This window comes from Schistocerca nitens, chromosome 2 (genome assembly GCF_023898315.1).
Source record: "Schistocerca nitens isolate TAMUIC-IGC-003100 chromosome 2, iqSchNite1.1, whole genome shotgun sequence".
Lineage (NCBI taxonomy): Eukaryota > Metazoa > Arthropoda > Insecta > Orthoptera > Acrididae > Schistocerca > Schistocerca nitens.
The window spans coordinates 249,443,612-249,467,771 of record NC_064615.1 but is presented as its reverse complement, the minus strand read 5'-3'; the positions used below and the strand labels follow the sequence as shown (position 1 = coordinate 249,467,771).

General features: G+C 41.1%; 1 protein-coding gene across 4 annotated transcripts in view; it reads right to left on the bottom strand.

Annotated features, from left to right (window-relative positions):
- LOC126235973 (cryptochrome-1) overlaps positions 1–24,160 on the bottom strand; it is a 120,494-nt gene that overhangs the window by 27,352 nt on the left and 68,982 nt on the right. For all 4 annotated transcript variants that reach the window (XM_049944947.1, XM_049944948.1, XM_049944944.1 and 1 more), the window contains exons 6-7: positions 20,919–21,023; positions 8,370–8,614 (exon numbers count right to left, since the gene is read on the bottom strand). In XM_049944947.1, the coding sequence (XP_049800904.1) occupies positions 8,370–8,614; positions 20,919–21,023 (350 nt within the window). The remainder of the gene's footprint in view (positions 1–8,369; positions 8,615–20,918; positions 21,024–24,160) is intronic.

The window sequence follows — 24,160 nt, the reverse complement described above, 5'->3', positions numbered from 1 at the left end:
ACTACAAAAATGATAGGGAACTATGTCAATATCCTCTTGGATGGCCGACCAGCCCAAGTTCTTGTGGACTCTGGAGCATCATATTCAGTCATTTCGGAGAAATACCATCGCCAGTTGCAGAAAACTGTATTCATCAACAACAAAACATCCCTGCTGAAGGTGGCTAATGGGAAATATGTAAGACCTACAGGAAGATGTATCACTCGTGTGGGTATAAGTGGCCATGCACAGCCCTTAGAATTCCTCGTCTTACAAGACTGTTGTCATGATGTCATTCTCAGGTTGGGCTTTTTGAAAGCATCTCAGGAAATTATAGATTGTGGTCACTCCAAGATTATGCTAGATGAGATGGAATACTGTGGACAGGAAGATGAGCATCCAAATGCGTGGAGACTATGTGTGCTGAATGAAGTGATCATTCCTGCAGTTGGCGCTAGAAAGGTAACTGTTGTGTCATACCATGCATCAACCTATGGATCTTGTAGTGGAATTTAAGAGAAGCACACCACTGAAGAACAATTTGGTCATTCCAGCCACTGTTGTCTCGTTTAAGAACAGATTCAGTGAATTGTGGATAGTTAACTGTCACCGAGAACCGCAGAACCTTCCAAGATGCATATGCGTAGCAAACGTTGAGCTGTTAATTGCAGAATAGCTGAGCATCCTAGAAACCTCCCATGCCGAGTCTGTGGGCGAAATTAGCACTACCACTACGAGACAAGATCTTCTAGGTCAAATATCACCAGATCTCCACAAGGAACAACATGAGAAGCTACTTGCCATTCTTCAAGCGTTCTCTGAATGCTTCAATCCATAGGTGAAGAGCAAATTAGACAAATCGACAATGAAGCACCGGATTGGCACTGGAGACCATCAACCAATAAGCCAGAGAGCATAATGTGTGTCAGCAATGGAACATCAAATAATTCGCAACAAGGTAGAGAAAATGATGAAGCATGACATCATTCAGCCTTCGCAGAGCCCATTGTCATCACCAGTGGTTCTCGTAAGGAAGAAGGATGGCAGTTGGTGCTTTTGTGTTGATTATAGGAAGCTTAATAAGATAACTAAAAAGGACGTTTACCCTCTTCCACGAACTGACAATACACTATATGGTCTGAAGGTGGCTCAGTTTTTCTCAACCACTGACACGTACTCAGGATACTGGCAAATCAAAGTAGATGAGGCTGATCGTGAGAAAACTGCATTCATCACCCCTGAGGGCCTGTATGAGTTTAAGGTAATGCCATTTGGTTTGTGTAATGCACCAGCAACTTTTGAACGGATTATGGATAATCTTCTAAGTCACCTGAAGTGGACGATGTGTCTTTGTTATTTAGATGACATTATATTGGGGGACTGATGACCTAAGATGTGAAGTCCCATAGTGCTCAGAGCCATTTGAACCTTTTTTTTTTTTTTTTTTTTTGACATTGCATTGTTCTCAGAGACATTTGATGAACACGTAAAAAGACTGAGGGCTGTTCTTAAGTGTCCCCAACAAGACGGATTGAAACTTAATCCAAGAAAGTGTCTCTTCGGAGCAAAAGAAATGAAAATACTTGGTCACCTTGAGTGAAACGAAGGTGTGCGGTCAGACCCAGAAAAGGTGAGATCTATAATGGAATTTCCTATTCCTTAAAGTATTATAGATGTGAGAAGCTTCCTCGGCTTATTACCGTTGTTTTATGAAAGAGTTTTGTATCAAAGTCAGGCCACTCCAAGAGTTGTTAAAAGCTGATGCTAAATTTATCTGGGGTGGTGCTCAACAAGATTCTTTCAATGTGCTGAGAAAAGCTCTGACGACTGACCCTGTACTTGGTCTGTATGATGAAAGAGCACCTACAGAACTACATACAGATGGGATCTGTGCTGTTCTGATGCAAATTTTGGATGGAAAAGAGAAGGTTATAGCCTATGCTTCTAGGACACTTACAAAAGCCAAGAGAAACTACTCAATGACAGAAAGAGAATGTCTTGCTGTGACCTGGGCCATGTGCAAATTTTGACAGTATCTCTATGGAAGGCCATTCACAGTTGTTACAGACCATCATTTACTTTGCTAGTTGACAGGTCTTATGAAATCCAACAGGACTACTTGCCAGGTGGGCACTACGTCTTCAAGAGTAGGGCATTACCATAGTGTACAAAAGTGGGAGAAAACACCAAGATGCCGACTGTCTCTCAAGAAACACTGTGCCAGACAATCAAGACTTTGATGAAGATAATGACTATCTCGCTGCACTCCAGGATCTCTCTGCTGAACAGAAGGACGCCAAGATATCTCAAATTATGCTTGCCTTAAATCAGTCAGAGGATGTGAAATAACAATTTAAGGTAGTTAATGGATTACTTTGCAAGAAAAACTTTGATCCGTTTGGAAAGAGGTGGCTACCAGTGATTCCTAAACACATACGCTTAGATGTTCTACAAAAATTCCATGACACACCAGAAGCCGGACATTTAGGATTTATTAAGACATATGATAGGATCTGCAAGAGATTTTTCTGGCCAGGTCTATTTAGCAGTGTCCGTCATTATGTGTCGCACTGTCGAGAGTACCAGAGGAGAAAGGCAGTCCCTCAGAAACCACCTGGCTGACTCATACCAATTCCACCAGCCAAAACGCCTTTCCAGCATGTTGGGATTGACCTCCTCAGACGATTTTCAACATCTGCTAGTGGCAATAGATGGATTACTGTTTGCACTGATTATCTGACACGCTATGCCATTACAAAAGCCTTAAAAACAGCCGAAGCATCCGAGGTGGACAAATTAATCGTGGAAGACATTGTATTAAAACATGGTGCCCCAAGGTCATTAATTACAGATTGAGGGAAAGTTTTTCAATCGAATCTTGTGGCAGAGATAAACCATCGGTGCAACATTAGTCATCACATGATGACAGCCTACCATCTGCAAACTAACGGGCTTACTGAATGCTTTAATAAGACCTCGGCTGACATGCTATCAATGCTCGTCAATGTGCTACCTTTCATGATGTTGGCCTACAACACCAAACAAGACACCACAGGATTTACCTGAGGAAGCTCGGCAGTTAGCTCGACTCCACACGCTGCAGGCTCAAGAAAACGATCGCCAAAGGTATGACGTGAGCCACTGCCCTGTTGTCCACCAGCATGGTGACCTCATGTGGGTCTTCACTCCTGTTCAGAAGGTTGGTCTCTCTGAGAAGCTCCTCAGGCGCTACATTGGACCTTATAAGGTTGTAAGACAGTTGTCTGATGGTACTTATAAAGTTGAAGATTTTTACCCCGACACAAGACGACGAAAGATCAGATATACAGTCCATGTCCTTCGAATGAAGCCCTATAAGGATCCTGCAACCCAGGGTAAATTCGAAGCTCCAATGTCAGGCAACAAGCAGAAAGGTGACGAAGAGCGAAGTGGCAAAGGAAGTTCCAAGTAGATCACCACCAGTGTGAGCACCAGTCATTGGGAGTCGGAGTAAGCAGGACCAATAACTCGTTCCCGGACTAGGAGGACATATCACCAGGATGCTGTTCTCTTAAGGAGGGAGCAATGTCGCAGAAGAAGCTCAGTAGCAAAGTCACCGTGGTGTAGTGGTTATGTTGCATGGTGGGTCATGCGTTCTAAACCCATCTGGACTGTAAAATTTTACTTTCTATATTCGGTTCGAGTACATTCTAGAAGTATCCACAAATGTCAAGAATCATTGTACTGGAATGTTCTGTAACTGTATATATACTGTATGTGTTCTAGCCGGAGGCAGTTTGCTCCACACTCTTATATGTGCAAGTGCTGAATTAACCTTTGTTAAGTGACGTTAGTGTTCGTCATTCATCTAATTACACGTTCTTCTACGTGACAATATATTGCGACTGTCAAATATTTCATAATGGAATATACATAATAATCTGTGACAAACATACTGTACAAGTTACTGTATAGAAACTGAACACTGTAATGATACACAAGTCAATAAATGTTGAAAAGTGTCGAGATAACTGATGCACCATTTCATCCATCATTTCAAACTGTCATTAATACAAAAGGACACTACTCACAAAAAAGCAGAAGCACTTAGTTATCATTAGGTATACATAAAAGGAGGAACACTTCGTATCTTTCGGAGTTATCCTTTGACGAGCTAGAGTAAACACACACACACACACACACACACACACACACAACCTACATAGTGTTGGCTAAATTAACAGTGCCAATCACACACACACACACACACACACACACACACACACATATATGCCCCTACATAGTGTTGGCTAAATTAACAGTGCCAATGTAATTTTTAGGCAGGTGGACTTGTTGTTGTAGGGATTCTGTCAGGTGGGGTGGGTAAAAGAGGAAGGAGGTGGGGAGGCAGAGAGAGGGACTGGAGGTGGGTGGCTGTAGCTCAAATGGAGACAGATTGCTGGCTAGGAACGCAAAGAGGGAGGGTTGGCAGATATGTGGGCCGGCATGACTGTAGCAGTGACACATGCTGAATATGACGTGTAGCCATGAATTGTGCAAGGTTGACAGGACAGAGGAAGTGGAAACTGTTGGGTGGAGGGTAGGGGGGCTAGTGGGTTATCTGAGTTTGAGGTCAGGATGGCTACAGGAACAGAGAATAACTTCCACCTGTGGAGTTCCGAGATGTTCACGGTGGATGATAAGGTCCAGATGGCTCAGGCTGTGAAGCAACCATTGCCACCAGGTGGTCCACTTCATTCTTGGCAACAGTTTGGCAGTGGCCATTCATCCTAATCGACAGCTGGTTGGTAGTCCTGGTCGACAGCTGGTTGGTAGTCACACAGACATAAAAGGCTGTGCAGTGTTTGCAGCAGAATTTGTATATGACATAGCTGCTTTCAGAGGTGGCCCAGCCTCTGATGGGACAGAACAAACCTATGACAGGACTGGAGTAGGAGGTGCTGGATGGGTGGATTGGGTAGGTCTTGCACCTTGGTCTGCCACAGTGATATGATCTAAGATGTTTTGTAGGATGGGTGATTGGTGGAACATTACTTTAGAAGGAATGTGAAGGATCTTGGTTGGGTGTCCCTCATTTCTGGGCAGAATGAGAGAAATCAAAGCCATTGCAAAGGATATGTTTCAATTGTTCCAGTCTAGGGGTGAGCCTTTGTAGTTGATTCTTGTGGTTGGTGGGAGGATATGGCACAGGAAATCTGTCTGTGGACTAGGTTTGGGGCCACAAGGTTGGAGTAAGATGTTAACCGTCATCACCAATCCCACTCATATTGAACCCGTTCATCAACCCCTCACAACACCCGGACACTGCTTAATAGAACTCTTCAGTTTACCACACTCTCCAAAACTCCCTCACAACACCTCACAAAACCAAGAACCCAAGCAGACCCAAAACACTGTTGTCAAACTCTCCACCAAAAACCTCCACCCCATACAAGTTACAGTCCTATCCAGAAGCTAAACCTTCAGCCCCCCCCCCCCCCCCAAATTTAACCATGTTGGAGTTGTCAAAGACCTACTCTTCTTTTCCTGATCCCTACAGTGGAAACACTTTTTCGCCAGCAGTCCCTCAAACCAAAGCCAACCTAATCTCAACAATGAACCTCCCAGTTCATATCACTATCCATCTGTGAACCTTGCCCCCCCCCTCCCCCCCCCCCCCCCCCACTTAACCACACTCCCCACAGACTTATCCTACCTCATTAGATTCTGGGCACCTGTGAAAGCATTAATGTCGCAAGCCAAATCTGCTGCAAATACTGAACAGCCTTTTATGTTGGTATGACTACCAACCAGCCATATACCAGGATGAATGGTCACCACCAAACTGTGGTCAAGAGCAAAGTTAACCACCTGGTGTCACAACATGCAGCTGAGCACAGCAGGCTCAATTTCAATTGCTGCTTTGCAGTCTGACCCATCTGGATCCTTTCCTCCACCACCAGCTTCTCTGAACTATGCAGATGGGAATTATCCTCACAACACATACTCTGTTCCCGTAATCGTCCTAGTCTCAGGTAACCGATGTCCCTGCCACCTCCACCCACCAGTTTCTCCTTCCTCCAGCCTGTCAACCCCTCATGACGCTTTTGACCGGCTGCTACAATTGTGCCAGCCATATACCTGCCTCCCCTCCTTCCCGCATCCCTAGTTGGCAAACTGGCAGCCTTCTTCTGAGCCGCTTGCCAACCACCTCCAGTCTCTATCCATGACTTTCACCTCCTTCTCCCTCTATCCATCCCAACTGACACTACACCCACCACAACAATTTCACCTGCTGAAAGACAGCATTGCAGCATTAGCACTGTTAGTCACCATGGAGGGGTGTGTGTGTGTTTTATTCTAGTTCCACAAAGGACAGCTCTGAAAGCTAGAAAGTTTTCTTTCTTTTGTGTGTACTTACTGACAACTCAATGCTTGTGCTTTTCGCTGAAGTTCAAAACCTGAGCTGCAGTGCCCGAAGCTTATCTATGAACCCAAACAATACTCAAAGCTTCCCTTCTTCCTTTATATGTTGGAAGTTTGTCTTTTCTCAGTCCAGAATTGAAATTAGTAACTTGAGTTGCTCCAGTTACATAGGGTCAGAAAGCACCATCTATTTAACAAAACATCTACATATATGCTCTGCAAAGGTGGAGGGTGTTTTTGGTGTCATTATCATTTTTCTGTTTCATTGGAGTAGATTGTATGGAAAGGGCAACTCTACGTAAGTTCTGTATGACCTGTGAGTTATAGTTTATTTGATTTTTCCTATTTTGGTCATTTTGTGGGATTTACATTGGAGGAAATAATATGCTACCCATTTCTTCCCTGAATGTACACTCCCACAATTCCAACAGTCAATTTCTCTGTGCTGCACAACAACTAATTTGTAGCATTTAGAACACCAGTTTGATGAGTACAGTGAAAAAATACACTACAGACAGGCAATATAACTGTATGCAGTATTGGCCTCATTTTAGTGCACATTTTAAGGAGCTCTAATACGAATACTACTACATCATATAAGACGAGTGGTTGCCTGGCATCTGTAGCAACATTCACAAAATGTAGGTATGATTTTGATGGCAAAATATATCAGTTTATGGGTGGTCTTATAATGTGAATGCAGGACACGTCCAGTGGCGCTCTTGTGGAATGGGTGCAGGATTACAATGGAGCTCCCTGTCACATGCACACATTAACTATAAACTAGGAGAAAATGTAGCAAGTAAATTTTACTTTTATTACTGTTGATTGCCACAGAGAGAGGGGCAAGGTGTCAGTTAGCTGAAAGCAGACTTTGATAAATGAGCAAGAACTATATTTGTACGAAACACTCAATTTACTTGCCATTTACAATCTGCATAAAATCTCGAGCTTTTGATGAAATTCTTGATTTTCCTTGTCAGAGGCAAGAACAGCTATGGCTGCTGTTCTGGTGACAATTTATAGCCTACAGACAGTTTGAGATTGGTTGGTGAACATCACAATTGCCAAACTGCTCGATATTTTACCCAGATTTGATGCCATGAGTAGACGAAGAATGTTTTATAAGAGGATGTTGTTGTGGGAAACTTCAATTAAGTGTGAACCAGACTAGTGGCTGACTGTTGTTGACAGTGCTAGTTCCTACGCACTGATTCTTATCTTGTTTATAGGTCTGCCAATCAAAGAGGAAAGAAATTAAACAAATTAAAACCTTGAGAGCAGAGGTCATGATTCTCCCATCACAGTTATTTACAGGCAGAAAATAAAAAATTCAGATGATTCAGGGGAAGATTTCCACTCTCAGTGAGCCTCAACATACAAGGCAAACAAATTTCAGAAAGAACAGATTTCAATAGTTTATTACAGACAAACTATAAATGATAGAAACATGTTGTGCATGGCACTGGACAGAGGAAGGTTCAAAGCTTTGACACAGCTGCACTGTTGTTTGTCTGACGATACATGGTGACTACACTTTGTGCACTGGAATTTGCATGAAGTACTACACTTTGTGCATTGGTACTTGCATGAAGTCAAGATCTTGTTTATTGGTTTTGGCCTTAAAGGTCACTAGACTTCACACCTTACACTTTTTTCCTGCGAGGGTTCATAAAAAGACAGTCTCTGGCCCATCTCTGACAGCTACTCTTCAAGTTCTAAGAAACTGAACTGTTGCTTCCATAAAAAGGGACCTGTTGATTAGTGTGTGGAATGAAATGGACTACTGTTTTGATGTTTCTTGAGCAATGCTTGGTCTTTATGTTGAGTATATGCTCCAGTGTCTGTGTGAATATAAAACTTTGAACCTTTCTTATCCACTGACATGACCAATGTGTTTCTATCTTTCACAGTGTGTCTGTAATAAACAGTTGAAATCTGTTCTTTCTTTTTGAATCACCCAGTACTTAAAATCATGCACTTACTTGCGAACAGAGAGGCATCCAAAGCGAAGTGCTGCACTTTGACTGGTTGGTGGCCCCAGGAGGTCAGGTTTCGACTGATTCGGAAGATAGTAACCATCTCGGAATGCTGCCTCCTCTAGAGACAGGCGTTCTTTCAAGTGTTCCAGAGCTTGTGTCTCTCCACCAATCCAACGGATCATTTGTTCCCCACTGCCCATTTCAGGAAACACACCAAATTTTTCAGGTGTTAGAACACTGTTGACAACCTGCAATCAACATTTCTTTCATTAAGATTTGCTTCAGAAACACCATCAACGCCACCAAAAACACTGCACCCCAGCACACTTTTCAATAAATTCGTGCTAATCACTTCCATTTTCTTGTTTTCTCTTTATGTTCATAATGGTAATGAGGACACCTGCACATCACATTCAAAAGAGAAACCTGGAATCTTGATTCAACTGAGAGAGAGAGAGAGAGAGAGAGAGAGAGAGAGAAGGCAGAAGTTAGAGTCCCTTACTCCTTACAATAGGTTGTTCATTTTCAACCTACAGGCTGAGCGTCCTGCCCCCCCACCCCCCACCTCCTCCTTCCAACCTTCCCCATTCAATAACACTTTCCATCTTGAAGAAGAATGTATTCTAAAAGACAAGAGTGAAGTTTTCTGTATTAGATTTTTCTGTTTGCACCTCCTGAAATCAGTACTGGCCAGTCTTTCATCCATAACAACCTTTTTAAAAAGAAATAAAAAACTATGCATATTATGCTCTCAATTAGATAGCACGAAATGTGTAACACACACACTAATAAATAACAATACCACTGTTAACAATGTAGGAAAAGCCATATTGCTACTTACCATAATGAAGACACATCAAGTTGCAGACAGGCGCAATTAAAAGACACTTAACATAAAGTTTTCGGCCGAGCCTTCATCAGTAAAAGAGACACACACACACCATTCACACACACAGAAGCACACCTCATGCAAACATGGCTGGCAACTCCAGCATCTTGGACTGGAATGCAATTATCACTTGGGATGCAACCAGCAATCAAGGTGAGGCGGGGAAGGGGAAGGGATAGCAGTGTACAGGTGGTGAGAGAGAGGAACACTATCAGGTGGAGTGTGCAGGGACTAGAATGCCGACAGGTGCAGCACCAGAAGGTTGTGGGGCAGGGAGGTGCGGAAAAAAGAAGCAAAGAAGGAGAGGAGAAGGGAAAGACGAGCAGATGTGTTGGCAGAGGGCAGCAAATAAATGGGGTGAGAGATGAGAATGGGGAGGAGATGACAGGACAGAGGAGGTGGAAACTGTTGGGTGGAGGGTGTGGGGACAGTATGTTACCATAGGTTGAGGCCGGAATAATTATGGGAGCAGAGAATGTATGATACGGATACCTCTCATCTGCACAGTTCAGGAAAGCTGATGGTGGAGGGAAGCATCTGGATCAGGGGCGGGCAGGAATCCTGCATGTGTGCGGTGCACTTGCACACGTGCAGTTAACAGGTGTTCTGCGTGCACACTGGGGCAAGTTGGCCACCGCTTATCTCCCCTCCCCACCATACCTTGTGTCCGCTCCTTCCTCTGCAATGCGTTTTGTTTCCTAGCTTGCTTTATCGAATGAAGGAATAAGATTAGTAGGAGTGCTTGAAAGATATAGTGGTTTGAAAGAGTACCTATTACCTACGATACGTTTTATTTAATTATCACAGGTAGAGTGCAACAAAATAAGGTTAGTAGGAGTGCTTGAAAGATGTCGTGTTTTGAAAGAGTACCTATTACCTACGACACGTTTTATTTAATTATCACAGGTGGAGTGGAACAAAACTTCTACATACAGACAAACGCAAACAGTTATTTAAATTTTCATCACTGATGTTTGCTGTTAACTGACACTTACTAATTCAGCAAATGGTTTTCCAGCTCTCGCTATATTAAGTGCAATCTTATAACTTGCACGTACCGCTGGGCTATTATTGTTGTCATCCTGAAAAATTGAAAACAGTGCTCCATAAAATGCTAAATCAGTTAGATGAGAGACATGACAAAAGGAAGTCGCAGATCTCTCGTGACCACAGCAACTTACATTAGAGTCATCTCGTATCGTCAGATCGCTCTTCTTAAGTTCAGTCAATTTCCCCATCCGCTCAGAATCCGACAATAAATTGTACTCGTCCTTGTGAAAATTGTTATAATGGCCTTCAATACTAAACTTCTGCTGACCAGCGAGAATACTGCCACATATTAAACATTTCGAATTTTCACGTTTTTGCACAGAGAAAAAATGATTCTCCCCTTCCTTTTTAAAAGATAGCAAATCTCCACTTCTCCGTTTCCTTGTTCCACTCTGCCTTTCCGGTTCTTGAAATACAATGTTCACTATGTAGTGATCGCTACGCATCAACGTCCGCAGCTTAGCCTGGCACTACACTGCCGCAACCTGTCTGCTGTCGCCACTGCCTCAGTCGACGATTGCACGCGAGCAGCACACGTGCAGCGCTGTGCGCTTATGAGCCGCGTGCAATGTTTGTCCGCCCCTGATCTAGATGGCTCAGGTAGTGAAGGAGCCACTGAAATAAAGTGTGTTTTCTTCAGCGGCAGGCTGTGCCAAACGGTGGTCCACTTTACTCTTGGCAACAGTTTGGCAGAGGCAGTCATCCTGGTGGACAGCTGGTTGGTAGTCATACCAATGTAAAAAGCTGTGCAATTATTGCAGCAGTGCTGGTATATGGCATGGCTTCTTTTGCAGGCAGCCCTAATGGGGTAGGATAAACATGTGACAGGGTTGGAATGGGAAGTACTGGGTGGTGGATTGGGCAGGTTTTGCACCTGGGTTTTCTGCGGGGATATGATCCTTGTTGGTTGGGACTGGGAGTGGCATAGGAATGGATTGGATGTTGAGGAGGTCGGGTGGGCAATGGAACTTAGGAGGGGTGCAACGTATCTCAGGTACAATGTCCCTCATTTCAGGGTGTGATGATAGGTAATAAAAGCCCTGGGGAAGGATGAGTTTCAGTTGTTCCAGTTCAGGATGGTACTGAGTGACGAAGGGGACACTCCTTTGTGGCTGGTTCTTGGGGGTGGTGGGAGGATTGGAGGTGTGAGGGGAAATGGCATGGGAGATCTGTTTGTGGACTAAGTCTGGGGGACTTGGTGAGACCCTCAGCATACTGAGGAAGGGAGTTTTTGTCACTGTGGATACACCGTCCCCAGATGGCCAGGCTGTATGGGAGAGATTGTTTGGTGTGAAAGGGATGGCAGCTGTCAAAATGTGGGTACTGTTGGTGGGTTTAATGTGGACAGTGATGTGGATGGAGCCATCACAGAAGAGGAGGAGGTCAACATCTAGGAAGGTGGCACACTGGGTTGAGGAGGAGCATGTGAAGCAGATGGGAGAGAAGGTGTTGAGGTTGTGTAGGAATAAAGATAGGGTGTCTTTGCCTTGATTCCAGATCATGAAGATATAATCAATGAACCTGAAAAAAGACTAGGAGATTGATATTTTGGGAGGCTATGGAGGGCCCCTCTAAATGGCCCATAAAAAGGTTGGCCTAGGAGGGAGTCCTGTGGGTGCACATGGTTGAGCCACAGATTTGTTTATATATCTTCCCTTTGAAAGGAGAAGTAGTTGTGGGTTAGAAAAAGTTAGTAAGGTGTCTTTTGAATGAGGTAGTGGGTTTAGAATCTGAAGGATATTGGGGAAGGTAGTGTTCAATAGTGGTAACACACTGACCATGAGGGATGTTGGTGTATAGGGAGGTGGCACCAACAGTGACGAGTAGGGATCCAGGAGGTAAAAGGGTGGGGATGGTGGAGAGTTGGTGAAGGAAGAGGTTGGTGTCTTTGACGTGGGAGGCTAGAGTACGCGTAATTCTTTCGGTGGGGGCACAATAACCAGCCACAATGGGGAGTCCAGGATTGTTGGGTTTTGGGAAGCATGTAGAAGGTGGGTGTGCAGGCTGTCATACGGGTGAGGAGGGAAATGGATTCATGGGAGATTTTGTGGGAGGGCCTAAAGCTTTAAGCAGGGATTGCAGGTTGTATTGAACTTCTAGGATGGGATCACTCTGCCAATACTTAGAGGCGGAGGTGTGAGATAATTGGCAGATGCCTTCTTCCAGGTAATCACTGCAATTCCTAAAAAGAGTGGTGAAATCTTTGTCTGCAGGTATGATGATTAGGTCAGGATTTGTTTTGTGGCTGTGTATGGATGTTCTTGCTTCTACTGATATGTTAATGTTCTGAGGAAGGGACCTGGGGACGGATGATGAGGCTAAGTTGGAGATAAGAAATTCCTGGAAGGTGCTTAAGTAGGAGGTTCATGGATGGATGGTAGTATGAACTGGAAGAGGCAAGGTTCACTGTTGGAATTAGGATGGTTTTGATTGGAGGATTGGCAACAAAGAAGTGCTTCCATTGTGTGCATTGGTAGAAGGAGAGTAGGTCTTTGTCAAGTCCAGCATGGTTAAAGTTGGGTGTAGGGCTGAAGGTAAGCCTTTGGATAGGACTGAAACTTCTGTGGCGCTGAGAGTTTTGGTAGAAAGGTTAACAAAGCATTACAAGGAATGTTTTGGTGCTGGATTTGGTGAAGAGCTGGTAGGGAGTTTTGGGGGATGTGGCAAATTGAAAAGGTCAGCTGAGCAGGGTTTAGCTGCTATGAGGGGTGGACGAGGAGGAACTCTGTGAGTATGATAGAAATTGGATAGTGGTGCCCTGAGGTAGCAGTGAGAGAAAGGGATTCAGTTTCAAAGATATGATATGTGAAGTAGGGATTGCAGAGTATTAGTATCTTGCAGAGAGAGCAGACATGGTTTTGGGATACCTGTGCCATGGAGATGTGTTTTTGCAGTACCAGGTTTGTGAGGGCCAGGGATTGGTTGAATCTGAAAAGGTGTGGGTCATTGTGAAATGAGGGGTGGGATCCAGAGAAACGAATCTTTATGGGTAGGTCATTTGGGGGAATTACATGGTTTAGGGAGCATTTAAGAAACAGTATGTGGGATGTAGATTAAAACTGAAGAAACTGCAAAAAGGTGGGAATTTAAGGAGATGGGACCTGGATAAACTGAAAGAACCAGAGATTGTACAGAGTTTCAGGGAGAGCATAAGGGAACAATTGACAGGAACGGGGGAAAGAAATACAGTAGAAGAAGAATGGGTAGCTTTGAGGGATGAAATAGTGAAGGCAGCAGACGATCAAGTAGGTAAAAAGACGAGGGCTAGTAGAAACCCTTGGGTAACAAAAGAAATATTGAATTTAATTGATGAAAGGAGAAAATATAAAAATGCAGTAAATGAAGCAGGCAAAAAGGAATACAAACGTCTCAAAAATGAGATCGACAGGAAGTGCAAAATGACTAAGCAGGGATGGCTAGAAGACAAATGTAAGGATGTAGAGGCTTATCTCACTAGGGGTAAGATAGATACTGCCTACAGGCAAATTAAAGTCCTTTGGAGAAAAGAGAACCACTTGTATGAATATCAAGAGCTCAGATTGAAACCCAGTTCTAAGCAAAGAAGGGAAAGCAGAAAGGTGGAAGGAGTATATAGAGGGCCTATACAAGGGCGATGTACTTGAGGACAATATTATGGAAATGGAAGAGGATGTAGATGAAGATGAAATGGGAGATATGATATTGCGTGAAGAGTTTGACAGAGCACTGAAAGACCTGAGTCGAAACATTCCATTAGAACTACTGACAGCCTTGGGAGAGCCAGACCTGACAAAACTCTACCATCTGGTGAGCAAGATGTATGAGACAGGCGAAATACCCTCAGACTTCAAGAAGAATATAATAATTCCAATCCCAAAGAAAGCAGGTGTTGACAGATGTGGAAATTACGGAACTATCAGTTTAATACGTCACAGCTGCAAAATACTAACGCGAATTATTTACAGACGAATGGAAAGACTGATAGAAGCCGACCTCGGGGAAGATCAGTTTGGATTCCGTAGAAATGTTGGAACACGTGAGGCAATACTGACCCTACGACTTATCTTAGAAGAAAGCTTAAGGAAAGGCAAACCTACGTTTCTAGCATTTGTAGACTTAGAGAAAGCTTTTGACAATGTTGATTGAAATACTCTCTTTCAAATTCTGAAGATGGCAGGGATAAAACACAGAGAGCGAAAGGCTATTTACAATTTGTACAGAAAGCAGATGGCAGTTATAAGAGTTGAGGGGTATGAAAGGGAAGCAGTGGTTGGGAAGGGAGTGAGACAGGGTTGTAACCTATCCGCGATGTTATTCAATCTGTATATTGAGCAAGCAATAAAGGAAGCAAAAGAAAAGATCGGAGTAGGCATTAAAATCCATGGAGAAGAAATAAAAACTTTGAGGTTCGCCGATGACATTGTAATTCTGTCAGAGACAGCAAAGGACTTGGAAGAGCAGTTGAACAGAATGGACAGTGTCTTGAAATGAGAGTATAAGATGAACATCAACAAAAGCAAAACAAGGATAATGGAATGTAGTCGAATTAAGTCACGTGATGCTGAGGGAATTAGATTAGGAAATGAGACACTTAAAGTAGTTAAGGAGTTTTGCTATTTGGGGAGCAAAATAACTGATGATGGTCGAAGTAGAGAGGATATAAAATGTAGACTGACAATGGCAAGGAAAGTGTTTCTGAAGAACAAAAATTTTTTAACATTGAGTATTGATTTAAGTGTCAGGAAGTCGTTTCTCAAAGTATTTGTATGGAGTGTAGCCATGTATGGAAGTGAAACGTGGACGATAAATAGCTTAGACAAGAAGAGAATAGAAGCTTTTGAAATGTGGTGCTACAGAAGAATGCTGAAGATTAGATGGGTTGATCACATAACTAATGAGGAGGTATTGAATAGAATTGGGGAGAAGAGGAGCTTGTGGCACAATTTGACTAGAAGAAGGGATCGATTGGTAGAACATGTTCTGAGACATCGAGGGATCACCAATTTAGTATTGGAGGGCAGTGTGGAGGGTAAAAATCGTAGCGGGAGACCAAGAGATGAATACACTAAACAGATTCAGAAGGATGTAGGTTGCAGTAGGTACTGGGAGATGAAGAAGCTTGCACAGGATAGAGTAGCATGGAGAGCTGCATCAAACCAGTCTCAGGACTGAAGACCACAACAACAACATATGTGGGATTGGGTTTTAGCCACAGAAAGGGATATTTTTCTGAACTGGTGCAGAAAGTTGGAGCATAGGTCCACAGTGGGAGGAATAGTGTAAAGGAAATGGCAATGATGCAGAATTGTGCAAAATAGGTGTTGACGTTTGTAAGAGGAGCCAGATAAGCAAAAAAAAAAAACACACAAAAATGCAGAAAAAATACATAAAGATACACATAAACATGTAAAGGTATGCAAAATACATACAGATATGTAAAAATATGCACAAATATTTAAAAATATGCAAAAATATGTGAAGCCACATGAAATTATGCACAAAACATTAAAAATGTACAGAAATGTGGGAGTAAAGGAATGATAAGGCATGGGAGTGTGCATGTGTGGCGATAAGTGAAGAGAGAGGGAGGTAGGATGGTTTAGGTCATGGACCAAAAGTTCATGTGGCATGAGAACGTGTGGACAACAAAACACTACAGTACGTCAGGATGGAATCAATAGGAATAAATATATGGGATCAATAGGAATAAATATAACTATTGGAGGGAACAATCTGGGGCATCAGTTGCTGCATCAACAATCCGCACAGACACGAAGTCTATGTTGTGCACGGATGATCATTGATGCAGTGCGGCTCGGAAATAGATGTGGTTTGGTAGGTGGTGAATAAACACAAAAAGAAGGGAAAGAACAAACATTGAGAAGTGTAATGCTACAGAGAAGAGTAATAAACAAAAACATCACAGGGTTGTAGGATGGAAGAAAGTCGTTCGGCAAAATCAAATAATGGAAACCCCGGTAGGAATATCAACACTGTAGGAAAAGACAGTTTTCTACTTACTGTTAAGATTCATATGTACACGAGTTGCATTTGCACAAGTATGTGTGCCTGTTCGACCGAAAGTTTTGTTTGATAGTTTTTTTGTTGTGCATATCTGAAACTCAGCATCTCCACTATATGGTGAGTAGCAACTATCCTTTTCATAATATTGTACAGATTTTATTGTTGGAGTCGGAGTACAGGTTCAGATCTGTGAGGGATGAGGGATGAAAGTGACTGTCATTTTCAAAGGAACTCTGCTAGCATTTGCACCAAGTGATTTAGGAAAAATTGTGGAAAGCCAAAATCTGGATGGCTGGACAGCAATTTTAAGCACCATACTCCCAAATGTGAGTCATATGTCTCATCATTATACCACTTTGCTTGAACATATTGCAATTACCAGCATTTTAAATATATTTTGCTTTAACTGAAACTACCTAAATGTGAAGAAAACAAACAATATGCAATTCAGGAATATGGGTAAAAACCAATATCTCCATCTGGTACTGGGCAGAAATGAGTTAGAAAGGGTATGATGTGCAGAACTGTTAGGAATGAATCTCGCCGAAGACTTAAACTGGAAAGACTATGTAACTAACCTCTCCCAGAAACTCAGTTCCGCACGTTTTGCTCTGAGAATTATTTCTAAAGTTTTCTCCTCAGATGGTGCTAGAATGACATATTTTGGTTACTTCCAGTCCCTTGTAGATTATGGAATAGTTTTCTGAGGTAAAATTAATAGTCCACTAAAATAAATTTGTACATTACAGAAAAGAGGTATCCTAATGTTGTCACATAGCTCGGCAAGAGTGCACTGCAAGCCCCTATTTTAAAAAAAAATTGTTTGCTTACTGCACCCTCATTTTACTTACAGAAATTTATGTTGATAACAAGGGGTAGACTTGGTGACCTGCTAACCGACTCTGGTTACCGCAATCACAATACTCGCACTTGTGGGTCTCTCCATATACAACAAGTTAGAACAACCTACACTTAAAGACACATGAGCCACTTTGGTGCCATTCTTTATAATGTGCTGCTAACATACATAAAGAGGTTGGAGAAGATAACTGCTTTTGGATAGGAGTTAAAATCATTTCTTGTTAAGATGTGTTTCTACAATGTCAATGAATATGTTAGGCCTTCATTCGTTTTTGGGTTCTTTTGATTCTGTTAACAGATGTACCATCGGTGCTGTGGTTGTCTTTGCAAAGAATATTTCTGCTGTTTGTTTTCTGTTTCCTCCGTTTCAGAAACAGCATGATACATCTCTGCTAAGAAAGGATTTGGTGCTAGCTAGCTGAATTGTGATAGTTACAGTGCTTGCAGGTTTTCATGTGCCCATGCTTTACATACTTTTAGCAGTGCTATATAATGTGCTCTTGTATTTTATTTCTTGAGGGATGTTTTAAATCAAAGTTTCATGGTTTACCTACTTCATTGATTGACTTATTGTGTGTTTGTACTCTTCTACAGTTATGTAACTTGATCATGTGCTTTCACTTTTTCAGTAGTGTTTTTATTTTCAAAATTTCTTTTTCAGTTATTTACTTATTGTGCATGTTGTACTCAGAACATAGACAATGTATTTTGTGATTTCCCTTTCAAATCACGTACCAAGTCCGCGTGGCTGCTCCAGTCTAAAAGTACTGGACTCGCATTCGGGAGGACCATGGCTTCCCCTTCTCACTAAGGTGAATGCTGGAATGGGTCCTTTGATTAGCCCATGGTCAATTTCCTGCCCTGTCCTCGCCTTATCCTATCCTATTTTGCCTTAATGTTTTAATACAAATATTACTTCTGTAATGTTTCTGACATGCCCGATGTGCTATTGTACTAAATGGTCTACAGACAAATAAATAAATAATAAATGGTACTGAACAATTTTTACACATGTGGAAATGCATTACTGTGTCATCCTTGTTGTTGTTGTTGTTGTTGCTGTTGTGGTCTTCAGTCCTGAGACTGGTTTGATGTAGCTCTCCATGCTACTCTATCCTGTGCAAGCTTCTTCATCTCCCAGTACCTACTGCAACCTACATCCTTCTGAATCTGTTTAGTGTATTCATCTCTTGGTCTCCCTCTACGATTTTTACCCTCCACACTGCCCTCCAATATTAAATTGGTGATCCCTCGATGTCTCAGAACATGTTCTACCAACCGATCCCTTCTTCTAGTCTAGTTGTGCCACAAGCTCCTCTTCTCCCCAATTCTATTCAATACCTCCTCATTAGTTATGTGATCAACCCATCTAATCTTCAGCATTCTTCTGTAGCACCACATTTCGAAAGCTTCTATTCTCTTCTTGTCCAAGCTATTTATTTTCCATGTTTCACTTCCATACATGGCTACACTCCATACAAATACTTTCAGAAACGACTTCCTGACACTTAAATCTATACTCGATGTTAACAAATTTCTCTTCTTCAGAAACGCTTTCCTTGCCATTGCCAGTCTACATTTTATATCCCCTCTACTTCGACCATCATCAGTTATTTTGCTCCCTGAATAGCAAAACTCCTTTACTACTTTAAGTGTCTCATTTCCTAATCTAATTCCCTCAGCATCACCCGACTAAATTCGACTACATTCCATTATCCTCATTTTGCTTTTGTTGATGTTCATCTTATACCCTCCTTTCAAGACACTGTCCATTCCGTTCAGCTGTTCTTCCAAGTCCTTTGCCGTCTCTGACAGAATCACAATGTCATTGGCGAACCTCAAAGTTTTTATTTCTTCTCCATGGATTTTAATACCTACTCCGAATTTTTCTTTTGTTTCCTTTACTGCTTGCGCAATATAAAGATTGAATAACATCGGGGAGAGGCTACAACCCTGTCTCACTCCCTTCCCAACCGCTGCTTCCCTTTCATGCCCCTAGACTCTCATAACTGCCATCTGCTTTCTGTACAAACTGTAAATAGCCTTTCACTGCCTGTATTTTACCCCTGCCACCTTCAGAATTTGAAAGAGAGTATTCCAGTCAACATTGTCAAAAGCTTTCTCCAAGTCTACAAATGCTAGAAACGTAGGTTTGCCTTTCCTTAATCTTTCTTCTAAGATAAGTCGTAAGGTCAGTATTGCCTCACGTGTTCCAACATTTCTACAGAATCCAAACTGATCTTCCCCGAGGTCAGCTTCTACCAGTTTTTCCATTCGCCTGTAAAGAATTTGTGTTAGTATTTTGCAGCTGTGACTTAAACTGATAGTTCGGTAATTTCCACATCTGTCAACACCTGCTTTCTTTGGAATTGGAATTATTATATTCTTCTTGAAGTCTGAGGGTATTTCACCTGTCTTATACATCCTGCTCACTAGATGGTAGAGTTTTGTCAGGACTGGCTCTCCCAAGGCTGTCAGTAGTTGTAATGGAATGTTTCGACTCAGGTCTTTCAGTGCTCTGTCAAACTCTTCACACAGTATCGGTATCTCCCATTTCATCTTCATCCTCTTCTGTTTCCATAATATTGTCCTCAAGTACATCGCCCTTGTATAGACCCTCTAGATACTCCTTCCATCTTTCTGCTTTCCCTTCTTTTCTTAGAACTAGGTTTCCATCTGAGCTCTTGATATTCATACAAGTGGTTCTCTTTTCTCCAAAGGACTTTAATTTGCCTGTAGGCAGTATCTATCTTACCCCTAGTGAGATAAGCCTCTACATCCTTACATTTGTCCTCTAGCCATCCCTGCTTAGTCATTTTGCACTTCCTGTCGATCTCATTTTTGAGACGTTTGTATTCCTTTTTGCCTGCTTCATTTACTGCATTTTTATATTTTCTCCTTTCATCAATTAAATTTAATATTTCTTCTGTTACCCAAGGATTTCTACGAGCCCTCGTCTTTTTACCTACTTGATCCTCTACTGCCTTCACTACTTCATCCCTCAGAGCTACCCATTCTTCTTCTACTGTATTTCTTTCCCCCATTTCTGTCATCCCTATAGCTGAAAAATGATAAAGTGAATCCAAAAGGCACACAATAAATAAGAAAATAGTTAAGAAACTGAATGACATAGGACTTGAGCCAATCATAGCAAGAACTATTAGCAGGGCACATGTGGAATTCAGTACTCATTTAAAATGAATGCAACAACAATAATGGTGTTTAGTTTATAACTTTCTCATTAAGATAATGTTGCTGAGGATCTTGAGAAAGGAAAGATTACAGCAAAGACACCATCATCACTACCAAAACATGGTTTACACTCCCCTGCAGTCTAAAAATGAATCTCGACAACAGGGAAATATCTTGCAAAACAAATAGGTAGCTTCACATCTGTAGTAACAACAATGGAGACTCTGTTCATTAGCTGTTAGCAGTACACCTGCTTTGACAGTCTCTATTGGCACCAACTGGGACACACATTTAAAACCTCTCATCAAACAGCATGTTACCCATTAAACAGAAAAAGCTTGGATAATTAACTGATAATTCCGAATATGCTGCACAACCTAATACTGCAAAACAGTAGTGCTTCTCAAACAAACTAAGTGTACCTTTGTAAAGCATTCACTTATAGATGCAAAAGGCATCAAAGAACCAGAGGAAAATAGCTGAATATTTATGCTAACTACAAGTATTAGTATGTCATTTCTTAATACATGTTTCAGGGCATACTAAATGAAACATACCTTCAATTCTGTAGAAAGGTAATCAGAGAGCTTTCCAAATGTAACACCTGTCCAGTCTATATCGTTCACAGGTCGTGGAGGTGGGCCAATAACACCAACTGTATGCTGTAAACATGAAATCAAAACACTTAATCATCGGCTTAGACATATTACAATTTGATTCAATGAAACCAGATACAGTTTAACAAAGGTCTGTAGTGGCAAGCTGAAGCGTAGAGTACAGTGAAACGCTTGCAAAAAAATGCTATTGCTCATTATCTAATACCTTTATGGTGATACATGAGGAAAATGGTTTTTCTACCTCTTGTACATAATTGCCTCCTTGCATAAAGCAGTAAATTTCAGAAATATCAGTGAAATTTATTGTCAGTTACATTTATTCTGTGGAAGACCGATTTCTTGTTATTTATACCAAACAGAATGTTGTAATGCTACTACTCACAATATAGATGAGAATTTAAGCACCAAATTTTCAGTCCAAAAATATTAATTATTTGCATTGTCTACATCATACTATCACGCTTCTTCCACAATGATATACTATGTTTAGAGCAGGTAAATGTTACATGAATACTTCGTTACTTATTTGGTGAAATCAGAGATGTCAAAGATTGTTGATCATATTTATATGTTACTTATGTTCACTGCAGAGGCCTTGAGGTGATTTTATGTGTGTTTTGCCACCGCTTGATAAGTAGATTTTTTTATTTATCCAATTAAATTATTATGAGGTGATTCATTGGATTTTTTGATAGCCTTATCTGGCTGTGGAGGATTTTGCTTAACAACCAACTCATTTTCGTTTTTAGAGACCTTCATTTATTCACACAAACCAAACTGAACTCAACAGCACTCATACTGAATGACTCAATGCCTTATCTCAGTCGCAGCTGTGATTGTCTTTATAGCCTTTTAAGGATACACAAATTGTTCACTTCTTTGCTATGACTTAGGATATAATTACAATTTTATAATTCAAATTATTTTTCTTCAAGATTCACATTAAAATTTTCTTAATATTTTAAAAATATGATTAAAGTGATAAGTTTTTTCATCCAGTTTTGTTGAAATAATTTAAGTTCTCACATACAACACATTTCAATATTTTTTCCTGTTCACTTTAGGTTTTAACACTTGCCCACAAGAGATAGAATAACAATTAATAGTAACATTCTTCCAGCAATCTTAACATTTTCAAAATCACAGTCTTTTTATTACAATCCCATGAATTATGTAATGTTAACAGTTCCACGTCTTACAGGTTGTACAATAATAATCGTTACCAGTCACAATAGAAGGTGATTTTATTTAACATGACCAGTTTCAGGCTTGCGCCCACCTTCAGGTGGTTTACAGTCATTTACCTGGTTCTACACGCAATGATGGAATTCACTGTTTGAATAAAAAGCAAATAATGTGATGATGGCTATAAACAGTGAACTCCAACACTGAGTGTGGAAACATGGACATGAATGTACACCACCTGAAGATGGGCACAAACGCGAAACTGATTCTGTTAAATAAAATCACCTTCTATTGTGACTGGTAGTGGTTATTATTCTTCACCCTATAAAGCAACAGTTAGAGATTAGCTGCATCCTTTATGGATAAAATTCACTCAATGACTTACATCTCCCTATTATTGATTCACCTGGTCAGTTATTTCAACTATAGAATAATGAATGTAAATAAAGGAAAAAGATAGAAACATGAGTATAACTGCATAGCACTATTGTAATTCAGTTTAAGCAACATACAAATTGAAATATTAGCTATATGTGTATAAAACGTGTATCATATTGTTCATTTGACGAATAACTGATGATAGTCGAAGTAGGGAGGATGTAAAATGTAGACTAGCAATGGCAAGGAAAGCGTTCCTGAAGAAGAGAAATTTGTTAACATCGAGTACAGCTTTACGTGTCAGGAAGTCCTTTCTGAAAGTATTTGTAAGGAGTGTAGCCTTGTATGGAAGATGGAAGTGAAACATGGACAATAAACAGTTTAGACAAGAGAATAGAAGCTTTTGAAATGTGGTGCTACAGATAAATGCTGACAATTAGATGGGTATATCACGTAACTAATCAGGATATACTGAATAGAATTGGGCAGAAGAGAAATTTATAGTACAACTTGACTAAAAAAAGGGATTGGTTGGTAGGACACATTCTGAGGCACTCAAGGGATCACTAATTTAGTACCTGAGGGCTGGAAGGAAGCATGAGGGGTAAAAAATCATAGAGGGAGACCAAGAGATGAATACATTAAGCAGATTCAGAGGGATGTAGGTTGCAGTAGTTACTAGGAGTTGAAGAGGCTCACATAGGATACAGTAGCATAGAGAGCTGTGTCAAACCAGTCTTTGGACTGAAGACCATACCAACAACAACAACAACAACAACAACATTACAGTGTACAAGAGAACTGCATCATATCGGGAATCTGATCATACATTATCTAATCAATAACCAACTAACAACCCTATTGAACCTACAATTACTGATGAGACAAAATATCAAAATTTGATGATCTACAAGATGTTATTTCATTTGCAGAATAATCTTAACTCAATTTACTATACAACTATTTGTATTTGTTTTCTGGGCCACACAATGGTCAAGATAATTAGACTAAAAATTAATTCAACCTAATTACTTGATGGTGATAAAGCAATTAGATGTAGCTGCATTTTTTGGTCACAAAAGCCTTATAACTAAGTATTTCAAATAAACTCACAAATTATGACTGCCTTATCACAAAGTATTAAATGAGTTTGTTCAGCTAATGTGCTACAATCTAAGGAATAAACAGCTGTTGGCCAATTACTACATGATTGATCCAATTCACACAGTAATCAAATATCCTCTGCAGAAAACAAAGCTCAGTCACTTATGTCTGCTTGTGTCTGTGTATGTGCGGATGGATATGTGTGGGTGTGCGAGTGTATACCTGTCCTTTTTTCCCCCAAGGTAAGTCTTTCCGCTCCCGGGATTGGAATGACTCCTTAGCCTCTCCCTTAAAACCCACATCCTTTCGTCTTTCCCTCTCCTTCCCTCTTTCCTGATGAAGCAACAGTTTAATGCGAAAGCTTGAATTTCGTGTGTATGTTTGTGTGTCTATCGACCTGCCAGCACTTTCGTTCAGTTAAGTCATATCATCTTTGTTTTTAGATATATTTTTCCCACGTGGAATGCTTCCCTCTATTATATTCAGTTTTATTAATAGGTACACATAGTTATCAA